The sequence below is a fragment of the Manihot esculenta genome, chromosome 16 (assembly GCF_001659605.2).
Source record: "Manihot esculenta cultivar AM560-2 chromosome 16, M.esculenta_v8, whole genome shotgun sequence".
In the NCBI taxonomy this organism is placed as follows: Eukaryota; Viridiplantae; Streptophyta; class Magnoliopsida; order Malpighiales; family Euphorbiaceae; genus Manihot; species Manihot esculenta.
In genome coordinates, this window is record NC_035176.2 from 32,485,406 (window position 1) to 32,497,008 (window position 11,603).

The 11,603-nt window shown below is 40.6% G+C and overlaps 1 protein-coding gene and 1 pseudogene across 1 annotated transcript; both read left to right on the forward strand.

Moving 5' to 3' along the window:
- The first annotated feature begins 6,120 nt into the window (after positions 1–6,120).
- On the forward strand, positions 6,121–7,034 carry LOC110602979 (ATP synthase subunit b', chloroplastic). The gene has a single exon (XM_021740610.2). The coding sequence runs from the start codon at positions 6,129–6,131 to the stop codon at positions 6,918–6,920; it is 792 nt and encodes a 263-aa protein (XP_021596302.1). The 5' UTR covers positions 6,121–6,128; the 3' UTR covers positions 6,921–7,034.
- Positions 7,035–7,967: 933 nt separating this feature from the next.
- On the forward strand, positions 7,968–11,306 carry LOC110603422 (annotated as a pseudogene).
- The last annotated feature ends 297 nt before the right edge of the window (positions 11,307–11,603 follow it).

The following is an 11,603-nucleotide window of genomic DNA, read 5'->3' on the forward strand; positions in this document are numbered from 1 at the left end:
TCAGAGGACAGGATGGGTCAGAGGTAGTCTTCAGAGGAGACAGGAGGGGTACACCTAGAGGTCTGATATCAGCTCTTCAGGCTCGTAGGTTGCTTAGGAGGGGATGTCAGGGGTATTTGGCTCATGTGAGAGAGCTTAGCAGTCAGGTTAAAAAGCCCGCCTCGGTGCCAGTGGTTAGAGAGTTTCTAGACGTCTTCCCAGACGAGTTGCCAGGTTTACCACCTGCCAGGGAGATAGAGTTCGAGATAGAATTGATGCCTGGAACCCGACCGATCTCTACCCCTCCCTACAGGATGGCTCCAGCCGAGTTGAAGGAATTGAAAGAACAGTTGCAAGAGCTGGTAGACAAGGGCTTCATCCGACCGAGTACCTCACCCTGGGGTGCTCCAGTTTTGTTTGTCAGAAAGAAGGATGGATCCCTTAGACTTTGTATCGACTATAGACAGTTGAACAAAGTCACTACCAAGAACAAGTACCCTTTGCCAAGGATCGACGATCTATTCGACCAGCTAGCAGGAGCGGGATGTTTCTCCAAAATAGATCTGAGGTCTGGGTACCATCAGCTGAGGATCAGAGATGAGGACTTTACAGTCTTTTGTGATGCGTCCCGTGTGGGACTGGGTTGTGTACTGATGCAGAATGAGAGGGTGATTGCTTATGCTTCTAGGCAGCTAAAGAAGCATGAGTTGAATTACCCCACACATGACCTTGAGATGGCAGCAGTAATCTTTGCACTCAAGATGTGGAGGCACTACCTCTATGGGGTAAAATGTGAGATCCTCACAGATCATAAGAGCCTGCAATACATCCTGAGTCAAAGAGATTTGAACTTGAGACAGAGGAGATGGGTAGAGCTGCTGAGTGACTACGATTGCAAGATTCAGTATCATCCGGGTAAGGCGAATGTCGTGGCAGACGCCCTAAGCCGGAAGTCACTAGGCAGTCTATCCCACATCACGGCAGAGAGGAGACCAGTGGTGAAGGAGTTTTACAAGCTCATTGATGAAGGTCTACGGTTGGAGTTGTCTGGTATAGGTGCCTTAATTGCTCAGATGAAAGTGACACCCGTGTTTCTGGAGCAGGTGGCCCAGAAACAGCATGAGGACCCAGAGTTAGTGAAGATTGCCAGGACTGTTCAGTCAGGCAAGGACAGCGAGTTCAGATTTGACAGTAAGGGGATCCTCCGCTATGGGAGTCGACTGTGTGTACCAGATGACATAGGGCTAAAAGGAGACATTATGAGAGAGGCTCATAATGCAAGATACAGTATTCACCCCGGGGCCACCAAGATGTATCAAGATCTAAAGAAGGTTTATTGGTGGCCGGCTATGAAGAAAGAAGTGGCACAGTTTGTGTCAGCCTGCGAAGTGTGTCAGAGGGTGAAGTTGGAACATCAGAAGCCGGCTGGAATGCTTAACCCGCTACCTATTCCAGAGTGGAAATGGGAGAATATAGCTATGGACTTCGTAGTGGGGTTACCGGCAGCGTCCAACAGAGTGGACTCCATATGGGTAATTGTGGACAGACTCACCAAATCTGCTCACTTCATCCCTGTCAGGAGTGGCTACTCTGTGGACAAGTTGGCGCAGGTATATGTGGATGAGATCATCAGGCTGCATGGGGTTCCGGTTTCGATAGTGTCGGATAGAGGGCCCCAGTTCACCTCCAGGTTTTGGCGGAGTCTGCAGAATGCCATGGGTACTAGATTGGATTTCAGTACTGTCTTCCACCCCCAGACGGACGGACAGTCCGAAAGGACCATCCAGACTATCGAGGATAAGCTTAGAATGTGTGTGCTGGACTTTGGCGGTTCTTGGAGGCAGCATCTACCTTTGGTGGAGTTTGCCTACAATAACAGCCATCATGCTAGCATCGGGATGGCTCCATATGAAGCTTTATATGGGAGGAAGTGCAGGTCACCTATTTGCTGGGAGGAAGTTGGAGAAAAGGCCTTGGCAGGGCCTGAGCTAGTAGAGATCACCAGCAAGATGGTACCCATAATCAGAGAGAGAATCAAGACTGCTGCAAGCAGACAGAAGAGTTATGCAGACATCCGCAGAAGACAGGTAGAGTTTCAGGAGGGAGATCTGGTATTGCTCAAGGTGTCTCCAATGAAAGGAGTGGTTCGCTTTGGGAAGAAAGGTAAACTAGCTCCGCGATACATCGGACCCTTTAAAATCTTGCAGAAGATTGGGAATGTATCGTACAAGCTAGATTTGCCTGCTTCAATGGCAAGAATCCATCCGGTTTTCCATGTTTCAATGTTGAGGAAATTTGTGTCAGATCCGGGCAAGGTTCTTAGTGAGCCTGGTGTGGAGATCCAAGAGGATCTCACTTATGTTGAGCGGCCAGTGCGGATCATAGACACCCAGATCAGAAAGCTAAGAAACAAGGAAATCCCGATGGTGAAAGTCCTATGGAACCACCACAATTTGGAAGAATGCACTTGGGAGACACGGGAGTCCATGCTCCAGCAATACCCTTATCTTTTCTAAGGTTAGTTTCGGAATTGTTTTATGTGTTTTATGTGTATGATGTGTGTATGCCATGCTATGTGTTAGTTGAGGAACATTCGGGGACGAATGTTCTTAAGGGGGGGAGAATGTAATACCCGGCTAGACTCCGGTATCGGAATTCCTACCGTCCGGTGGAATCTCGGATGTCGGAAGCCTCTAGTAGGGTAGAATCATGTTTTCACAAATGTTTTCGTGTTCTAACGATTTTTAAGTAAGAATGAATTTGAGTTTTTAATGAAAAAGACCATGGAACCTTTACCAGGTTCGGCAGCCGAAAGTCATGTTCGGCCGCCGAACGTGGATAGGTTTTGGGAGCACTTTTGGCCTCCGAAAGTTTGGTTTGAAAGAAACCAGGTTCGGCCGCCGAACCTCATGTTCGGCCGCCGAACATGCATGAGATGTGGGGGCACGTTCGGCCCCCGAACGTGAACTGGCCAGCCCCCTATATAAGAGCTCCATGGCCGAAACGGGCGAGTTTTCTCCCCATTTTCGGCCACGGTGAGTTCTTGCTCCTCCATGGTTCGTTTTTGATGATTTTCCTTCAATCCTTCATGTTTTAACAAGGTTTATGTCGTTTTGAAGAGATTTGAGCAAGTTTTGGAGCTTTGAGGTTCAAGAACTCAAAATCTCCCACCTCCGAGTTTAGGACGTCTCTCTCTCGATCTTCAAGAGGTAAGAGCCGATCTTAAGCTCATTTCATGTTTAAAGAAAGTTTTATGCAAGATCTATAGGGTAGAATGCATGTTTAGCTCATAGTTAGGTTTTTGAGTTAATGTTATGTTTTGAGCATGTATGTTGGATTTGTATTGTTGTTGTGTGTTGTAGTTGAGGTTTAAGTTAGTTTGAAGCCCCTAGGAGCCAATGTATGTATATTTGCATGATTTGATTGAGTTATATGCATGTTGAAAGTTTTGGGAGGCAAATGTGCATAAAGGAGCCAAGTTTCTGCCCTTTGGCAGAAACCAGGTTCGGCAGCCGAAGGAACTTTCGGCCGCCGAACATGGCTGGGAAGGCAGGCCTTTCGGCTGCCGAAGTTGCCCCCGAAAAGAGACTTTCGTCTCTGTCTGGCACTTTCGGCCGCCGAAGGTGCCGCCGAACCTGCCTGACTTTCGGCTCTGGAGGGACTTTCGGCCGCCGAACCTGCCGCCGAAAGTGCCTTGTCCAGCCTTTCTTTACATGTTCTTGCATGGATGTTTTGAGATGTTTTAGGGGGTTTTTGGGGGATGTTTTTAGAGTTACGTTCTAGTATGTTGGTCCCTCATTTGAGTCCACCTGTGTAGGTTTGGACCCGAGGAACCGAGGACCCCAGCAGTGAGTCAGCTGTTTCTGTCAGTGTCAGAGCTAGCCAGAGGTGAGTGGAATGACTCTTATGTTTTTAAATAAATAAATCAGTTTTGAGCATGTTCATGCATCACGGATGCCATGTGATATCTTAGGTTGCTTGCATTAGAAATCACGAATATGTTGCATTGCATAAAATGTTGTTGATGTGGATGAATGTTGAATGATCCATTAGCCCTCCTATGTTATGACATGATGATATGATATGGAAGTCCAGATGTGGCCTGCACTACGCCCCTGGCACTATGTAAGAGAAAGACCGGAAGTGGCCTGGACTACGCCCCCGGCACTATGGAATATGTATGTTATGTTATGTTATGTATAAAAGAAAGACCAGGTGTGGCCTGCACTACGCCCCTGGCATGATTGGATTATGTAGAGGGCTAAATGGTGACAAGTTCATCCTTGATATGATTAGTTGTGATGTGATGCATTCCATGATAGCATGCGTTTTAAATGCTTTATGATTCTGCTCACTGGGCTCTAGTAGCTCACCCCTCTCCCAAATTCCCCAGGTTTGCAGGTACGGGTTAGACAGAGAAGTCAAGAAGAGTAAGGAAGTCATATGTATGTAATAGTTAGAATGTGGACATGACAGTTTGTATAATGATGTATAGATACGTGATGTAATGATATTGAGGTTAGAAGTGTGCTTGACCATAGTATGATGTAATCCCTTTTGAAACATGATCTTAATGTTATGGATGTCTATGTTTAGCCAACTCAACACATGTTATGCCACCCATTGGGGGCATTAATGAGACCCCACAGAGGGGTCAAGTTTATGATTATGTATATGTACAGTGCATGCACAGGTTGAGTATGGTGTATGATAGAATGTATGGAAAGAAAAGTTTTAGTTTTTTTTTATGTATGTTGTTGATCATGTATGGGATTGTACAGGTTATATGTTAGGCTTGCTACGGGTCCCGGCGGCCTTAAGTCGACCCGGATCCTAGCGCCGGTAGCGGTCCGATTTTCGGGTCGTTACACGGTGGCTATTTTGAATACAAGTATCATTTATACCGGTCCAACAACTCTTAGTTCACTGGGTGGACTAATTAATTGAGAATGCTACTTGGATTGACACAGCGAATTTCAAGGGTCAATTTCCTTTATTTAGCCTTGTGGACAGGGCTTTTTCTTCAGGGGATGTGATGTTAGAAAGGCAACAATATAAAAGGACCTAAAACCATTTATAATTTATTTTAGAAGCTCAAAGGAAATAACGGAATTGATGACTTAGCAGGGGAATGTGAGAGAGGCTAGTAGCCGGGAGACGTATCAATTATAACAAAGAAACTTTTGGCATTGGCGTTGCTGTTACAGACTATAATACGGGGCATGTCAATTTCTTCAGAAGGCCATTTACGATCATGTTCCCAAGTAATATCTTCAATTAGTAAGAGATAACTGAACCATTATATATATTTCGAGTAACGAATTACAATAGAACTTACACCAGCACTAAGAACAAAACACCAACAGAGAGCAAGCTGTTTTGGTGAGAAGTTCTGAAGTAACATTCACCTAAAAGAATACTACAAGAGTTCCAGTGTTCTTAAATTGAGAAGAAAACAGTTCTGTAACTCGAGAAGCTTCTAAATTCTGATTATACTCGACCAACTCAATTCCATTCCAATACCTAGTGATACGTTTTCACCCAGAATCAGCAACAGTAATATAAGAGAACAAATAAATTCAAAGATAAATCTTATTTGCCGATGACTTTGATGCAATTATAAGATTTTTTGAATCACCTTCATTCCTGAAAAACACAAACGGTTGCAGCCGCCGTTGAGAGTTGCCGGAGCTTGAAGGATGTCGGCAGAGGCTTAGAACCAGGCTTAAGCCAAGCGAGTATTACATTTCCAGCTTATTCATTTTACTTTGAACCACTTCGAACTCAAATTAAAATTTCATTTTTCTTAATTACATTAACTATAAAATTAGTACTTAATAAACCACAATTACATTGATATAAGGCGAAATAAAATTAGATCAAAATATAATTCTTGAATTTTAATTAATTTGAATCAAAATTAAATCTAAATTAATGATTAGTTATACTATAAATTATGTGACAATCATCATCAAAGGATTAATCTTTTAATTATTTTTTCAAATTAAAGAATGCTTCCTAGCGGGTCTAATGTAGACGGGTCAATAACCCGTATCCACCGGTGGGTAATCACGCACGTTTGCACGTGCAAACACACCTTCCTAAGGATCTTGTCCATTGCAAATCTCAGCGTTTTGTGTGGCGAAGAAATGACAAATGAGATAGCCTTTCTTTTCGCTTCCACACAAAATCTTCCCTTCAAGCTTTCACTCGATTTCAGTATCATCGTCTCTGATTCAAGAAAAGCTCAAGCCCCAAATTGCAATCCACCAGCCATGGCCGCCGTGATCATGGCTTCCTCCAAACCCATCATTCCACTCTCTTCTTCTCTCCCCACCACCACAAGACCCAGACTTCAAATCCCCCAACTCTCCCTCCCTATTAAAATCCTCCCTAAAATCACTAAAACCCAACTCGCACGCCTCTCCTCTTCCACCCTCAAATCCCTCTCCCTCCTTGCAGCCACCTCCTTCACCTTCGCACCGCCCTCTCTCGCCGAAGAAATAGAGAAAGCTGCTCTCTTTGACTTCGACTTGACTCTCCCAATCATGATGGTCCAGTTCTTGATCCTCATGGTAACACTCGACAAGCTCTACTTCTCTCCTCTTGGTAAATTCATGGACGAGAGAGACGCGGCGATCAAGGAGAAGCTGGGGAGCGTGAAGGACACATCAACAGAGGTGAAGCAGCTGGAGGAGCAGGCAGCGGCGGTTATGCGGGCTGCAAGGGCGGAGATATCAGCAGCGCTTAACAAAATGAAAAATGAGACGCAGGCTGAGTTGGAGGAAAAGCTGGCTGCTGAAAAGAAGAAAATAGAGGCAGAATTGCAAGAGGCATTGGGCAATTTGGAGAAGCAGAGGGAGGAAACTATCAAATCACTGGATTCCCAGATTTCTGCTCTCAGTGACGAAATTGTGAAGAAGGTCCTTCCTGCTCAATAAATCCATCTTTCTCTTTATCTCCGAAACCTTAAATTACTTATATTTTTTTAATATATAAGCATTGACAGTTAATGTAATCATCCTATTGAAAGAATTTCTTTTCTTTTCTTTTAATTATTATTTATTTGTTATTGTTTAATTTTAATTGATTATGTAGTTTATATGTCATGTTTTGTATATATTAAGATTTTCAGATTCAATTGAGTTTGAAAATTGATAAAGACAGAAATTAAAGAGTTTTAATATTAAATGGGAATTGAACTAGGAATTTTTATTTAGTTTAATTTTAAGAAATTTTTATTATTAATGTAAAACTATATAAATTAATATTAGTAAGTTAAATTAAGAAATAATTTACTTCATAAACAAAGTTTATATTAACTTTTCAATTATATTAAATTTTATTAATTTGATAATTGATGAGAGGTTAATAATAATCAATTTATATATTAATTATTTATTTAAATGAATTTAAATAACATATAACATATATATAAATTTTTAATTGATTGGAATATGAGTGAATTTGGATAGTATAGGAGAATTTTTCAGTTGGCTTAGGGAGGAATTTTCCACAAATTATTGAAAGCTGAGCGAGAGAAACGGAGACGTTAAAGGGACGTTGATTTCCATTTTTGGCAACGATCAAACAAACAATAAAAGGCTATTTCTTCTTCTACGTTACTCTCACTAATTACATTGAATTTTTCGTACTAATCATTTTCTCCGTCTCAAATCATTTTCCTTTTCAACCAATCACTCGCCAATAATGGCAGATTTAAAATTTTTTACATAAAAATAATAAAATAAAAACTAAAATTAATTTTTATTTGTATTTAATTTCAAATTTAAAAAATAAATTATAATATATAAAATTTTTACCAACATTATTCAAATGTATAAATTGATTTTAAGTGGGATTCATTAAATTAATGAATAATATTTACAAATTCTTCTGATATAATTGGATATTTAAATTTGATATTTTATAATTCTGTATTTACATTAATTATATCTTAATTATAATTAAGTAATTATATTATGTTTGTTTTTTCTTTTAATTGTTCGCTGAATTAAGGGCCCACCCTGACGAGAAACCCGTCTCTTCTCATGATAGTATGGTATTTCTCTCCCTCTGTCGATTCCTCTCTGTTTCTGGGTTGGATCTTCCTTCAAATTCCATACAAACAAACACTGTCTTCGTCGTCGTCTTCTTCTTCTTCTTCTGTCGTTGCAGAGTTCTCTCTCTCTGTTCTTTGATTTTCAACTTAACGATCTTGCTCCCTTTTCAGCTTTCATTTATATCATTCGTCGATATTTGCAAGGCTTTTTAAGCCTAAAAACTCTCTTGCTCTGTATTGCTCGTCCATTCCACTGTTTTTTTGTAAGTATTATTTCATTTTTTTTTAACTAAATATACAGTTAAGAGGGAAAATCTATCTCTGTTTCTTCACAAGAAGAAAATTGAATTCTTAACACTTACATTTTTTCCCTTCTTCTTCGCTTTCCCGGAATCAAGGAACATATTTAATTTCATTTTCTTTATGGCTATGTTTATTCTTTTACGTTATACTGGCTTATGGATTCTTTGAATAATAAATATTTCACATTTTTCCTTCTCATTTTCTCGATTACTGATCGTTTGGTTTTTAAGAATTTTATCTCATTATGATGACTGTTGTATTAAGCTACAGTTTAGTGAGTGTTGGCCTTTGCTTCCCGGTAATCTAGGGTTGCCAGCTAACACAGGAACTTAATGATTCCGATGTAATTTCTGCTTGTTGCACAATTGAGATTTGTTTGCCTTGATCTTTTCTGTTCAATGTCTTGCTTCTACCAGTGAATACGTGAATAGCCCGAGTAATCTCACATTTAAATCTGTGCCATTGATTGTATTCAATTTTGTGTCCAAAGTATTAACATATAATTTTTTTTCTTTATAATTCTCGAAAAGAAAAAGGTCCTTTCTTTATATATCAGATAGCAATATAGCTCGTTCGACTACTGCTTAAAATGGCATTGGGTATGATTTTAGGAAGATATTGATTTATCTTTATCTTTATGTATATGGCAGTCGCTAAGTCTATTCTTCTCTCCCTAGTTGAAATTTAATCAACTTTATTTTTCTTTCCCAGACATAATGGCTGGAAAATTTGTTCCTGCTCAACCTCCTACTTTTGAGTTTAATCTTTTTGGAGGTGATCTAGAAAACCATAGAACTATTGAAGCCTCATCACGCCACTCAACTCCCTGGATTGACCCTGCAAATCTGAAATTCAGGCAGAGAATAGGAAGGGGTCCTTTTGGTGATGTCTGGTTAGCCACTTATCATCAATCAACTGAAGATTATGATGAGTATCATGAAGTGGCTGTGAAGATATTATATCCAGTGAAGATGGACCATGAGAAGGTTCTGTTGGATAAATTTGATGATTTATTTTTGAAGTGTAGAGGGATTGAAGGTGTGTGTTTGCTTTATGGAATTTCAATTATAACCAGCAAGGTGAGTCACCATAGTTGATATGCATTTTCCTTCTCATTGTTAGCTTGGCTTATAACAATTTAACTTCATAACCCATTGCAGTTATGCATTGTTATGAAGTTCTATGAGGGATCAATTGATGACAAGATGGCCCTCCTCAAAGGAGGCAAGCTATCATTAGCTGATGTTTTGAGGTGCTGTGCATCACATCTTTTCTCTTCCTCTTACGGCTTAAGATTGAAATCCTCAATTTTTGCTGATATTTGTGCCTTACAGGCATGGGATTCAGTTGGCTCAGGGAATTTTAGAATTGCATGCAAAGGAAGTCCTAGTTTTTAACCTTAAACCTTCAAATTTCCTTCTAGACGAAAATGATCAAGTAATTCTTGGAGAAGTTGGTATTCCTTACTTACTGCTTGGAATTCCTTTGCCAAGCTCAGATGTGTCTCGCAGGCTTGGAACCCCAAACTACATGGCTCCAGAACAGTGGCAGCCAGAAGTAAGAGGTCCTCTATCATTGGAGGTTGACTCGTGGGGGTTTGCATGCAGCATTGGGGAGATGTTGACTGGTGTTAGGCCTTGGTGTGGGAGGACAATTGAAGAAATTTATGACTCAGTGGTTATCAAGCAAGAGAAACCACACCTTCCAGATGGCCTTCCTCCTCCAGTTGAAAATGTCCTTCGTTGTTGCTTTGACTATGATTTCAGGAATAGACCCTTAATGATTGACATATTACGTGTTTTTAAAAGGTAGTATGTCATGCATCTTTTTTTCTCAACTCTGATATGAAATGGTTGCCTTATCATTTCCATCTGTTTGAGCCACAACTTGCAGCTCGCATAATGCAATTTATGGTGATGGAGGCTGTACAGGACTTGGAAGTGGAACAACCTCAAACAAATCAAGTGGCAGTGGATACTCAAAGTGGTTTCTTTTGAAGGATCATCTGCTAGTGGGAGACACTGTACGCTCCAGAAAGCCACCAAATGCACGCAAGTCTGAAAATATGGATGTTCCAGAAGCAGTAGTAGTGAGCTTAGAACATGATGCAGATCAGGATGGTTCTGCTTCGGTGAGAATCCATGGCATCGATGATCCATTAATAGTTCCAATTTCAGCCCTGGAGCGGATCACTTTTGGATTTGCAGCTGGGGACTGGGTACTGTTGAAGGAGGAAGAACAAAAGCACTCACCAATAGGTATACTTCATTCCATCAATCGTGATGGAAGTGTAGCTGTAGGATTTATAGGAGTTGAAACGTTTTGGAAAGGCAATTCTTCAGAGCTTCAAATATCAGAATCCTACTGTGTGGGTCAGTTTGTTACGTTGAAAGCTAATGTTCTCAGCCCTCGATTCGAATGGCCTCGTAAAAGAGGAGAAGCCTGGGCTACAGGGAAGATTTGGCAGATCCTTCCAAATGGATGCCTCATTATCAAGTTCCCTGGGAGATTAACTTTTGGAGAGGAATGTAGCTCATTTTTAGCTGACCCAGCTGAAGTTGAAGCTGTTTCTTTTAGAACTTGCCCTGGCGTGGTTAAAAAATATCAACATCTTGAGGATTTTCATTGGGCAGTGAGACCACTTGTGATAGCATTGGGGCTCTTCACTGCTATGAAAGTAGGACTTTTTGCGGGGAAGAAAATGGTGGTTTCCAAAGGGAAGAAGCTACAGAACAGTATGCTACTAATGGATGGTGAAAACGTGGATGGCCGGTGTAGTGGCGATAGTGCAAGCCCAGCATGGTTTTCCGGCACCTGTGGCAAAAATCCTTGGTGTTGACACTGCTGGTGCTCGGTAGTTAAGCTTCTTAAGTTTGCAGATATCTATAGATAGCTAATTATAGCTGCACATGAATTAGCCATTCACATTCTGCATTCTGTTTTATTTATTTATTTTTGGAAAGCTGGGTCCAGGATGACTTTCTTTGGTCTTGGCTTCTTTGCACTAAAAGCCAAGCCAATGAGATTTGGGAGCTTGAAGCTAAAATCACATCAAGGCACAAAAATTTCATTCAAACATATCTAATTATAGTATGGATATCACCTCTTGTTCCGATTTAAGTTTATACCAACATGAAAAGGACAAAGGGTTTGAAATTAAATTGATTTAATTCAGATTTATTTTTTATCAAAATTGATTTTATATTAAATTAAAATCAATGGATGAATCTGATTCAAAATTTATTTTCTTTTTAAAAAA

Bases quoted from the DNA above. Each gene is read 5' to 3' on its own strand.
- LOC110602979 (XM_021740610.2), top strand. From the start codon at position 6,129: ATGACAAATGAGATAGCCTTTCTTTTCGCTTCCACACAAAATCTTCCC.